At 46.1% G+C, this 13437-nt stretch overlaps 1 protein-coding gene across 1 annotated transcript; it reads right to left on the bottom strand.

Annotated features, from left to right (window-relative positions):
- Nucleotides 1–433: 433 nt before the first annotated feature.
- On the bottom strand, nt 434–10581 carry LOC118361188 (suppressor of tumorigenicity 14 protein-like). The gene is made up of 9 exons (XM_052506223.1): nt 10507–10581; nt 10128–10287; nt 9882–9992; nt 5222–5335; nt 4970–5089; nt 3880–4063; nt 1771–2042; nt 1362–1498; nt 434–1208 (listed from the first exon to the last, which is right to left on the bottom strand). The coding sequence occupies exons 1-9, from the start codon at nt 10579–10581 to the stop codon at nt 1041–1043; spliced, it is 1341 nt and encodes a 446-aa protein (XP_052362183.1). The 3' UTR covers nt 434–1040.
- Between the last annotated feature and the right edge of the window lie 2856 nt (nt 10582–13437).

The raw sequence follows: 13437 nt of genomic DNA, 5'->3' as shown, positions 1-13437 counted from the left end.
ATTTGCAGCGATACACCATCCCATCTGGTTTGCGCTTAGTGGGACTATCATTTGATTTTCAACAGGACAATGACTCAACACACCTCCAGACTGTGTAGGAGAGTGATGGAGTGCTGCATCACATGACCTGGCCTCCACAATCACCCAACCTCAACCCAATTGAGATGGTTTGGGATGAGCTGGACCGCAGAGGGAAGGAAATGCAGCCAACAAGTGCTCAGCATATGTGGGAACTCCTTCAAGACTGTTGGAAAAGCATTCCTCATGAAGCTGGTTGAGATAATTCCAAAAGTGTGTCATCAAGGCAAAGGGTGGCTACTTTAAAGAATCTAAAATCTAAAATATATTTAGATTTGTTTAACACTTTTTTGGTTACTACATGATTTCATGTGTTATTTCATAGTTTTGATGTCTTCACTATTATTCTACAATGTAGAAAATAGTAAAAAATAAAGCAAAACCCTTGAATGAGAAGTCCAAACTTTTGACTGGTACTGTACATATTCATACAATGATACAGTACATATGTTCACAAATACAGCCATGCACACACAATGTAAATAGACATAATAACACACTCGCTACAGCACATTGTACTACGACATAGAAAACTCATTCCACTTCAATTGCTGTGTGCAGTGTGGACATGAGATAAACCAGGCACATCATCATCTCCAAGTGGTCACTTCACAGAGAACAAATACACCACTGGGATGATCAGGAGTGGGGACAGGGGAAGTGGAGAGAGGGGAACAGTCAGGACAGACAGACCACTGGAATGATAAGGGACAAGTGGGGAGAGAGGAGCAGTCAGGAGGACAAAGAGAGGTGCTTGGCCATACATGAAGAGGGGGTGGGTATGATGGGGTGGGGAGTAACAGTTGATAATGATGTCAGTGACATGGGGCCTGGTATAAATCATAAAACAGGGGCTGCGTGGTGATGTCTTTTTACCCCCGTTACAGTCACATGGTGCCAGCCACTGAGTCTGTTCACATGCTGATGTCATCCAGACGTCTGTCTGTCAGTCTGCCAGTCTGTCAGACCTGTCCTTTAGTCTGCAGGTGGATCCAGTCCGTGAACTTGGTGACCTGTGTGTAGACTCCAGGGCGGTTCTGCCGAGCGCACCCCTCCCCCCAGCTCACGATCCCCGCCAGGAACCACCGCCGACCCCTCTCTAGACACACCAGAGGACCCCCTGAGTCACCCTAAACACACACACACACACGTTTAAACACAGACAGACACGTAAACAGGAAAACATACACACAGATAAAACTCAGCAAAGACAATGTAGAGGCACTTTAACATACATAATGACAAAACAAACACACACCACACACTCAGAAACCCCTCCTCACCTGACAGGCATCCACTCCTCCCTGCAGGTTGCCAGCACACAGCATCCTGGGAGTGACAGCGTCCTCATATAGCTTGTTACAGTTGTTCCTGTTGATGATCTTCACTGTGGCCTCCTGCAGCAGAGATGCCAGCTCACCTGGAACAAACACAGGAAGTCAGTAACACTTTGTTTTGTATAGCTAGTTCTGTTAGAGTTAGTATTTACCTGGTATTTACAACAACAAAAATATGTGCAAGCACCTGGAACTCAACAGAACATTCTTTATAGAATGTTGTATGAACGGTAACTAGCTGCCAAATCATACAAGGATTCCAAAGAGACCAAAGTGTGTCAGTTGTCATGTTGGACACATTGTCTATTTTCTGCCAGGTATCCAACATCAGCCGTTATCCCTGGGCAACTCTTACCATCCTCCATCAGGACCCCCCAGCCCGTGACGTGGCAGCTAGTCCCGGTGGTGAAGGCGTGGGAAGAGGCGGGGACACAGACGGGCTGTACCAAGTCATTGAAGTAGACAGGGGTGCTGAGCTCCAGCAGGGCGATGTCGTAGTCAGAGGTAAACTGGTCGTACTGGGAGTGGAGGATGATACGACGGATCTGTCTGGTGGCTGCAGCGTTGCTGGCCGTGTTCATCACACGCACGCCCATGTAGGCACGCCAAGACCGCGCATCAGAGTACCTACACACACAGCCATGCAGGGACACATATTGAAGTACACAGGCACAATAATCATTATTACAGTAATGATGATGATGATAACGATGATAAGGACGATGATGTTTTGGATTTTTGATTTGATTTGGATCTCTTTTAGTCCCCATTTGAACTAATCTTCCAAGAGTCCTTAAACATTGAAATACAATTTATAATGATGATGATGATGATGATGATGATGATGAGGAGGAGGAGGACAATGATGATGATGATGAGGACTATGATGATGATGATGAGGACTATGATGATGATGATGATGAGGGCTATGATGATGACTATTATGATGATGATGATGATGATGATGATGATGATAAGGACTATGATGGGTTGTACCGTGGCGGAGATCTTTGTGGGCTATACTCGGCCTTGTCTCAGGATGGTAAGTTGGTGGTTGAAGATATCCCTCTAGTGGTGTGGGAGCTGTGCTTTGGCAAAGTGGGTGGGGTTATATCCTTCCTGTTTGGCCCTGTCCGGGGGTGTCCTCGGATGGGGCCACAGTGTCTCCTGACCCCTCCTGTCTCAGCCTCCAGTATTTATGCTGCAGTAGTTTATGTGTCGGGGGGCTAGGGTCAGTTTGTTATATCTGGAGTACTTCTCCTGTCCTATTCGGTGTCCTGTGTGAATCTAAGTGTGCATTCTCTAATTCTCTCCTTCTCTCTTTCTTTCTCTCTCTCGGAGGACCTGAGCCCTAGGACCATGCTCCAGGACTACCTGACATGATGACTCCTTGCTGTCTCCAGTCCACCTGGCCATGCTGCTGCTCCAGTTTCAACTGGCCTGGGCCCTAGGACCATGTCCCAGGACTACCTGACATGATGACTCCTTGCTGTCCCCAGTCCACCTGGCCATGCTGCTGCTCCAGTTTCAACTGTTCTGCCTTACTATTATTCAACCATGCTGGTCATTTATGAACATTTGAACATCTTGGCCACGTTCTGTTATAATCTCCACCCGGCACAGCCAGAAGAGGACTGGCCACCCCACATATGCTGCTCTCTCTCTTTCTTTCTCTCTCTCGGAGGACCTGAGCCCTAGGACCGTGCCCCAGGACTACCTGACATGATGGCTCCTTGCTGTCCCCAGTCCACCTGACTGTGCTGCTGCTCCAGTTTCAACTGTTCTGCCTTCTTATTATTCGACCATGCTGGTCATTTATGAACATTTGAACATCTTGGTCATGTTCTGTTATAATCTCTACCCGGCACAGCCAGAAGAAGACTGGCCACCCCACATAGCCCGGTTCCTCTCTAGGTTTCTTCCTAGGTTTTGGCCTTTCTAGGGAGTTTTTCCTAGCCACCGTGCTTTTACACCTGCATTGTTTGCTGTTTGGGGTTTTAGGCTGGGTTTCTGTACAGCACTTTGAGATATCAGCTGATGTACGAAGGGCTATATAAATACATTTGATTTGATTTGATTTGATGATGATGATAAGGACTATGATGATGATGACAAGGACTATGATGATGATGACAAGGACTATGATGATGATGACAAGGACTATGATGATGATGACAAGGACTATGATGATGATGACAAGGACTATGATGATGATGACAAGGACTATGATGATGATGATAAGGACTATGATGATGATGACAAGGACTATGATGATGATGATAAGGACTATGATGATGATGATAAGGACTATGATGATGATGACAAGGACTATGATGATGATGATGATAAGGACTATGATGATGATGATGATGAGGAGGACTATGATGATGTTGACGATGATGATCATCATCACGAAGAAACGAATGAACACAGCAATGCTGACTACAATAACTAAGCATCTCACTTTATGGTGTCAGAGTCCTGGAAGCAGTGTGCAGCAGAGATGAGCCAGCGGCTGGTGACCAGGGTCGCTCCACACACATGCCCATAGCGCTCCATCTGTAGACTGACCTGCCACGGCCACGCCCCCGTCCCCGCATCAGACCCGCCCACTATCTTAGCACGCTTCCTGGGCCGGGTGCCACAACCTGGGGGGAAAGTAACTGGTGTAAAAATGTGTTATAACTGGTGTATGTAGGTTCATACATGTGTTATAACTGGTATATGTAGGTTCATACGTGTGTTATAACTGGTATATGTAGGTTCATACGTGTGTTATAACTGGTATATGTAGGTTCATACGTGTGTTATAACTGGTGTATGTAGGTTCATACATGTGTTATAACTGGTATATGTAGGTTCATACGTGTGTTATAACTGGTATATGTAGGTTCATACGTGTGTTATAACTGGTATATGTAGGTTCATACGTGTGTTATAACTGGTAGGTTCATACATGTGTTATAACTGGTATATGTAGGTTCATACATGTGTTATAACTGGTATATATAGGTTCATACGTGTGTTATAACTGGTATATGTAGGTTCATACGTGTGTTATAACTGGTAGGTTCATACATGTGTTATAACTGGTATATGTAGGTTCATACGTGTGTTATAACTGGTATATGTAGGTTCATACGTGTGTTATAACTGGTATATGTAGGTTCATACGTGTGTTATAACTGGTATATGTAGGTTCATACATGTGTTATAACTGGTATATGTAGGTTCATACGTCCAATTTGTAAGTCGCTCTGGATAAGAGCGTCTGCTAAATGACTTAAATGTAAATGTAATACGTGTGTTATAACTGGTATATGTAGGTTCATACATGTGTTATAACTGGTATATGTAGGTTCATACATGTGTTATAACTGCTATGTGTAGGTTCATACATGTGTTATAACTGGTATATGTAGGTTCATACATGTGTTATAACTGGTGTATGTAATTTCATACGTGTGTTATAACTGGTATGTGTAGGTTCATGCTTGTGTTATAACTGCTATGTGTAGGTTCATACGTGTGTTATAAGTGGTAATGAGTCTCACCGCAGCGCGTCTCGTCTGATCCATCAGAACAGTCTTTGATGCCGTCACACTCTGGGTTGATCTTATTCACACACTTCCCATTGGCACACTTATAGGAGGATGGAGAGCAGCCCTTATGGACTGGACACACAGAAAGAGAGGGAGGGAGGGGAAAACAGAGAAAGAGAGAGGGATTGAGGATTGGATGAATATAAACAAAGAAAGATGCAGACGGATAGAAGGACGGATGGACCAATTGACAGACGGACTCACATGCTTTAGTGCAGTTGATCTCATCACTGCGGTCCTTGCAGTCTATGACACCATCACAAACGGAGGACTTGGAGACACACACCTTGTTGTGGCACATGTGGTAGCAGTGACCTGCTGGGGGGACAACAAATCAATTCAAATGTTATTTGTCACATGCCCCGAACCTTACCGTTAAATGCTTACGTATAAGCCCTTAACCAACAATGCAGTTCAAGAAATAGAGATAATAAAATATTTACTAAATAAACGAAAGTAAAAAAATAAATAAAAAGTAACACAATAAAATAACAATAACGAGGCTATATACAGGGGGTACCGGTTAGTCAATGTGCGGGGTACAGGTCAGTAATGAGGCTATATACAGGGGGTACCGGTTAGTCAATGTGCAGGGGTACAGGTTAGTAATGAGGCTATATACAGGGGGTACCGGTTAGTCAATGTGCAGGGGTACAGGTTAGTAATGAGGCTATATACAGGGGGTACCGGTTAGTCAATGTGCAGGGGTACAGGTTAGTAATGAGGCTATATACAGGGGGTACCGGTTAGTCAAAGTGCAGGGGTACAGGTTAGTAATGAGGCTATATACAGGGGGTACCGGTTCGTCAATGTGCAGGGGTACAGGTTAGTAATGAGGCTATATACAGGGGGTACCGGTTAGTCAAAGTGCAGGGGTACAGGTTAGTAATGAGGCTATATACAGGGGGTACCGGTTTGTCAATGTGCAGGGGTACAGGTTAGTAATGAGGCTATATACAGGGGGTACCGGTTAGTCAAAGTGCAGGGGTACAGGTTAGTAATGAGGCTATATACAGGGGGTACCGGTTAGTCAATGTGCAGGGGTACAGGTTAGTAATGAGGCTATATACAGGGGGTACCGGTTAGTCAAAGTGCAGGGGTACAGGTTAGTAATGAGGCTATATACAGGGGGTACCGGTTAGTCAATGTGCAGGGGTACAGCTTAGTAATGAGGCTATATACAGGGGGTACCGGTTAGTCAATGTGCAGGGGTACAGGTTAGTAATGAGGCTATATACAGGTGGTACCGGTACTGGGTCAGTGTGCGGTGGTACAGGTTAGTCGAGGTAATTTGTACATGTAGGTCGGGGTGAAGTGACTCTGCATAGATAATAAACAGCGAGTAGCAGCAGTGTAAAACAAAGGGGGAAGGGGGTCAATGTAAATAGTCAGAGTGGCCAGTTGATTAATTGTTCAGCAGTCTTATGGATTGTGGGTAGAAGCTGTTATGGAAACTTTTGGACCTAGAGTTGGTGCTCCAGTACCACTTGCCATGCGGTAGTAGAGAGAACATATATTATTATTATTATATAGAACAGTCTATGACTTGGGTGACTGGAGTCTCTGACAAATATTTGGGCCTTCCTCTGACACCGCCTGGTATAGAGGTCCTGGATGGCAGGAAGCTTGGCCCCAGTGATGTACTGGGCCATACACAGGACCCTCTGTAGCGCCTTATGGTCAGATGCCGAGCAGTTGCCATACCAGGCGGTGATGCAACCTGTCAGGATGCTCTTGATGGTGCAGCTGTAGAACTTTTTGAGGATCAGGGGACCCATGCCAAATCTTTTCAGTCTCCTGAGGGGAAGAAGGTGTTGTCGTGCCCTATTCACGACTGTCTTGGTATGTTTGTACCATGATAGTTTGTTGATGATGTGGACACCAAGGAACTGCTCTACTACAGCCCCGTTGGTGTGAATGGGGGAGTGTTTAGCCCTCCTTTTCCTGTAGTCCACGATCAGCTCCTTTGTCTTGCTCACGTTGAGGGAGAGGTCTCTGACCTCCTCCTTATAGGCTGTCTCATCATTGTCGGTGATCAGATCTACCAAATCAAATCAAATCAAATGTATTTATAAAGCCCTTACATCAGCCGATGTTACAAAGTGCTGTACCGAAACCCAGTCTAAAGCATCAAACAGCAAGCAATGCAGGTGTAGCATGGTGGCTAGGAAAAACTCCCTAGAAAGGCCAGAACCTAGGAAGACACCTAGAGAGGAACCAGGCTATGAGGTGTGGCCAGTCCTGTTCTGGCTGTGCGAGGTTGAGATTATAACAGAACATGGCCAAGATGTTCAAATGTTCATCATTCAGAGTATCTCTTCCGCTCCTGCTGTCTCTAGAGAGTTGAAAACAGCATGTCTGGGACAGGTAGGACGTCAGGTGAACAGGTCAGGATTCCATAGCCGCAGGCAGAACAGTTGAAACTGGAGCAGCGGCACGACCAGGTGGACTGGAGGCAGCAAGGATTCATCAGGTAGTCTGGGGCATGGTCCTAGGGCTCAGGTCCTCCGAGAGAAAGAGAGAACAACACTGTTGTGTAGTCAGCAATCTTAATGATGGTGTTGGAGTTGTGCTTGGCCACGCAGGCGTGGGTGAACAGGGAATACAGCAGAGGAATAAGCACACACCCCTGAGTGGCCCCGTGTTGAGGATCAGCCTGGCAGATGTGTTGTTGCCTACTCTTACCACCTGGGGGCGGCACGTCAGGAATTCCAGGATCCAGTTGCAGAGGGAGGTGTTTAGTCCCAGTGTCCTTAGCTTACTGATGAGCATTGTGGGCACTATGGAGTTGAACGCTGAGCTGTCGTCAATGAACAGCATTCTCACGTAGGTGTTCCTTTTGTCCAGGTGGGAAAGGGAAGTGTGGAGTGCGATTGAGATTGTGTCATCTGTAGATCTGTACGGGCGGTGTGCGAATTGGAGTGGGTCTAGGGTGTCCAGGATGATGGTGTTGATGTGAATCATGACCAGCCTTTCAAAGCACTTCATGGCTACCGATGTGAGTGCTACAGGGCGGTAGTCATTTATTCAGGTTACCTTCGCTTGCTTGGGCACAGGGACTATGGTGATCTGCTTGAAACATGTCGGTATTACAGATTCGTCAAGGGAAAGGTTGAAAATGTCATTGAAGACACTTTACAGTTGGTACATGCATGCTCTGAGTACACATCCTGGTAATTCGTCTGGCCCTGCGGCCTTGTGAATGTTGACCTGGTTAAAGGTCTGAGCGTGATCACACAGTCGTCCCGAACAGCTGGTGCTCTCATGCATGCTTCAGTGTTGCTTGCCTCAAAGCACACATAAAAGGCATTTAGCTTGTCTGGTATGCTTGATTCCCTGGGCAGCCCGCAGCTGGGTTTCCGTAATAGTTTGCAAGCCGTGCCACATCCGACGAGCGCCAGCGCCGGTGTAGTAGTATTCAATATTAGACTTGTATTGATGGTTTTTCTGTTTGATTGTTTGTCTTGAGGGCGTAATGGAATTTCTTATAAGCGTCCGGATAAGAGTCCCACTCCTTGAACGCAGCAGCTCTAGCCTTTAGCTTGGTGATGATGTCGCCTGTAATCTATGGCTTCTGGTTCAAATATGTACACATGGTCACTGTGGGGGGACGTCGTCGATGCACTTATTGATGACGTCGGTGACTGAGGTGTTATACTCCTCAATGCAATTGGATGTATCCCGGAACATATTCCAGTCTGTGCTAGGAAAACAGTCCTGTAGCATAGCATCCTTATTATCTGACCACTTCCATATTGAGCGAGTCCCTGGTACTTCCTGCTTTAGTTTTTGCTTGTTAGCAGGAATCAGGAGGATATAATTATGGACAGATTTGCCAAATGGAGGGTGAGGGAGAGCTTTGTATGCATCTCTCTTGTGTGGAGTAAAGGTGGTCTAGAGCTTTTTCCATTGGTTGCACGTGTGACATGCTGGTAGAAATGAGGTAAAACGGATTTAAGTTTGCCTGCATTAAAGTCCCCGGCCACTAGGAGTGCCGCTTCTGGATGAGAATTTTCTTGTCGTGCTTATGGCCTTATACAGCTTGTTCAGTTCAGTCTTAGTGTCACATTCTGACCCTAGTTCTTGTGTTATTTCTTTGTTTTAGTTGGTCAGGACGTGAGTTGGGTGGGTATTCTATGTTTTGTGTTTCTGGGATTGGGTTTCTTGTTTGGCCTGATATGGTTCTCAATCAGAGGCAGGTGTTAGTCATTGTCTCTAATTGGGAACCATATTTAGGTAGCCTGTTTTCTGTGGTGGTTTCTGGGTGGTTATTTTCAGTCTTTGTGTGTCTGCACCAGATAGAACTGTTTCGGTTGTCACTTTGTTGTTTTGTGTTTTTGAAGTGTTCAGTTTTCCATTAAAATGATGAACACTAACCACGCTGCGCTTTGGTCCTCTCTATCTCCAGACGACAACCGTTACACTTAGTGCCAGCAAATTAAGTTTGTTCGAGGTGAGTAATCGCTGTTCTGATATCCAGAAACTATGTTTGGTCATACGATACGTTAGCAGCAACATTATGTACAAAATAAGTTGTAAACAATTTTTTTTTTTAAACGGCACAGTTGGTTAGGAGCACATAAAACGGCTGCCATCCCCCCGGGGACATTATTATTACAGAGTAAACACCTGACCTAGGGAACGCACGCACGCACACACACACACACACCACAGAAACGCACCAAGACCCAGAAATGGGGAGAGGGGCCATCCTTACCACAGACCAGTCCTCCATGCAGCTGGCATAATGAAGACAAGTAACAAATGGTCTCACACAACCTTATGATGAACAAACAATGCAATGATTATAAGTAGTTTATAATTAAGATAAAGTGTGTGGTCCAGGCATGTGTATGGTACTCACCACAGTCGGCCTCCTCGCTGCTATCTCCACATTTACTCTGGCTGTTACATTGGCTGCTGTGAGGCCGGCACTGACCGTTCCCACAATACACCTCACCTGGACGACAGGTCGCTACACACAACACAATATACTGGTCTTGTTTTGAAGAAATACAGTACTTAGTGCACAGGCAGATCACTTATGGTGATCTTCGTCATCCTTACTGGATACATGTACAGTATGTGAGGAGTGTTGAGGATAACATACAGCATTTAGCCTCGTCCCGTCCATCTGAACAGTCTCTGACTCCGTCACACACCTTCCTGAGAGGAACACACCTCCCATCCCCACAGCGGAACTGGCGAGGACACACTGAAGAGAGAGAGCGGGGGTTGAGAAAGGGAGAGATGAGAGAAAGAGAGACTGACTACAGTATCTCTGTATGGGTGAGAACCTGGAATCTACAGGTCTGTCTCAGTTTGTATGGTAGAGTTGAGTATTTCGGTTGTATAGCTCTGTATTGGCTAGTGTAAAGGACGTCACACTGCTTGCTCAGCCAGTACCACGTCCTCCTGATTCCACCGAGTCTTGAACCTAGCACCTCTGCCTTGCTAGCACATGTAACAGCCCTCTTGAAGCCTCTTACCAGTCGGCGCCTGTGAAAGTTAACAATTTGGCGGCGCAGGTGGCGACACTTCAGTCTGAGGAGTAAGTTTCCCATCCAAATTAACTACACTTGCTGTCTTACTAGTTTGTGGTAGAAGTGTGAGGTAGAGGTGTGTGGTAGAGTTGTTTGGTAAAAGTGTGTCAGGTAGAGTTGTGTGATACAGGTGTGGGGTAGAGATGTGTGAAACAGGTGTCTGTGGTAGAGGTGTTTGATACAGGTGTCTGTGGTAGAGTTGTGTGATACAGGTGTCTGTGGTAGAGGTGTTTGATACAGGTGTCTGTGGTAGAGGTGTTTGATACAGGTGTGTGGTAGAGGTGTTTGATACAGGTGTCTGTGGTAGAGGTGTTTGATACAGGTGTCTGTGGTAGAGGTGTTTGATACAGGTGTCTGTGGTAGAGGTGTTTGATACAGGTGTCTGTGGTAGAGGTGTTTGATACAGGTGTCTGTGGTAGAGGTGTTTGATACAGGTGTGTGGTAGAGGTGTTTGATACAGGTGTCTGTGGTAGAGGTGTTTGATACAGGTGTGTGGTAGAGGTGTTTGATACAGGTGTGTGGTAGAGGTGTTTGATACAGGTGTCTGTGGTAGAGGTGTTTGATACAGGTGTGAGGTAGAGGTGTGTGATACAGGTGTGTGTGTGTGTGGTAGTGAAGTGTGATACAGGTGTGTGTGGTAGAGTTGTTTGGTAAAGGTGCGTGAAACAGGTGTGTCAGGTAGAGTTGTGTGATACAGGTGTGTGGTAGAGGTGTTTGATAGAGGTGTCTGTGGTAGAGTTGTATGATACAGCTGTCTGTGGTAGAGGTGTTTGATACAGGTGTGTGGTAGAGGTGTTTGATACAGGTGTCTGTGGTAGAGGTGTTTGATACAGGTGTCTGTGGTAGAGGTGTTTGATACAGGTGTGTGGTAGAGGTGTTTGATACAGGTGTCTGTGGTAGAGGTGTTTGATACAGGTGTCTGTGGTAGAGGTGTTTGATACAGGTCTGTGGTAGAGGTGTTTGATACAGGTGTTTGTTTGATACAGATGTCTGTGGTAGAGGTGTTTGATAAAGGTGTCTGTGGTAGAGGTGTTTGATACAGGTGTCTGTGGTAGAGGTGTTTGATACAGGTGTCTGTGGTAGAGGTGTTTGATACAGGTGTGTGGTAGAGGTGTTTGATACAGATGTCTGTGGTAGAGGTGTTTGATAAAGGTGTCTGTGGTAGAGGTGTTTGATACAGGTGTGTGTGGTAGAGTTGTTTGGTAAAGGTGTGTGAAACAGGTGTGTCAGGTAGAGTTGTGTGATACAGGTGTGAGGTAGAGGAGTGTGATACAGGTGTGAGGTAGAGGTGTGTGATACAGGTGTGTGTGTGGTAGAGATGTGTTATACAGGTGTGTGGTAGAGGGGTGTGATACAGGTGTGTGGTACAGGTGTGTGATACAGGTGTGTGGTAGAGGTGTGTGATACAGGTGCGAGTGTGGTAGAGATGTGTGATACAGGTCTGTGGTAGAGGTGTGTGATAGAGGAGTGTGGTAGAGGTGTGTGATACAGGTGTGTGTGATAGAGGTGTGTGATACAGGTGTGTGGTAGAGGTGTGTGATACAGGTGTGTGGTAGAGGTGTGTGATACAGGTGTGTGGTAGAGGTGTGTGATAGAGGTGTGTGATAGAGGTGTGTGGTAGAGGTGTGTGATACAGGTGTGTGGTAGAGATGTGTGATATAGGTGTGTGGTAGAGGTGTGTGATACAGGTGTGTGTGATAGAGGTGTGTGATACAGGTGTGTGGTAGAGGTGTGTGATACAGGTGTGTGGTAGAGGTGTGTGATACAGGTGTGTGGTAGAGGTGTGTGATACAGGTGTGTGTGATAGAGGTGTGTGATAGAGGTGTTTGATACAGGTGGGTGGTAGAGGTGTGTGATACAGGTCTGTGGTAGAGGTGTGTGATACAGGTGGGTGGTAGAGGTGTGTGATACAGGTGTGTGTGTGATACAGGTGTGTGATAGAGGTGTGTGATACAGGTATGTGGTAGAGGTGTGTGATACAGGTGTGTGTGATAGAGGTGTGTGATACAGGTGTGTGATACAGGTGTGTGGTACAGGTGTGTGATAGAGTGTGATACAGGTGTGTGGTAGAGGGGTGTGATACAGGTGTGTGGTAGAGGTGTGTGATACAGGTGCATGTGTTGTAGAGGTGTGTGATACAGGTGTGTGTGATAGAGGTGTGTGATACAGGTGTGTGGTACAGGTGTGTGATAGAAGTGTGTGATACAGGTGTGTGGTACAGGTGTGTGATAGAGGTGTTTGATACAGGTGTGTGGTAGAGGTGTGTGCTACAGGTGTGTGATACAGGTGTGTGGTAGAGGTGTTTGATACAGGTGTGTGTGTGGTAGAGAAGTGTGTGATACAGGTGTGTGGTAGAGGTGTGATACAGGTGTGTGGGAGAGGTGTGTGTGTGTGTGTGTGTGTGTGTGTGTGTGTGTGTGTGTGTGTGTGTGTGTGTGTGTGTGTGTGTGTGTGTGTGTGTGTGTGTGTGTGTGTGTGTGTGTGTGTGTGTGTGTGTGTGTGGTAGAGAAGTGTGATACAGATGTGTGGTAGAGGTGTGTGATACAGGTGTGTGCATGATACAGGTGTGTGGTACAGGTGTGTGATAGAGGATTGTGACAGAGGTGTGTGGTAGAGATGTTTGGTAGAGGTGTGTGGTAGAGGTGTTTGATACAGGTGTGAGGTAGAGGTGTGTGGTAGATGTGATTGATACAGGTGTGTGTGATACAGGTGTGAGGTAGAGGTGTGTGGTAGAGGAGTATGATACAGGTGTGAGGTAGAGGTGTGTGTAGATGTGATTGATACAGGTGTGTGTGATAGAAGTGTGAGGTAGAGATGTGTGATAGAGGTGTGTGATACAGTGCGTGGTAGAGATGTGTGTGTGTGATACAGGTGAGG

This window comes from Oncorhynchus keta, unplaced genomic scaffold (assembly GCF_023373465.1).
Source record: "Oncorhynchus keta strain PuntledgeMale-10-30-2019 unplaced genomic scaffold, Oket_V2 Un_contig_2570_pilon_pilon, whole genome shotgun sequence".
NCBI lineage: Eukaryota > Metazoa > Chordata > Actinopteri > Salmoniformes > Salmonidae > Oncorhynchus > Oncorhynchus keta.
Note: the sequence above shows the minus strand (reverse complement) of the source record. Positions and strands in the feature narration are given on the sequence as shown.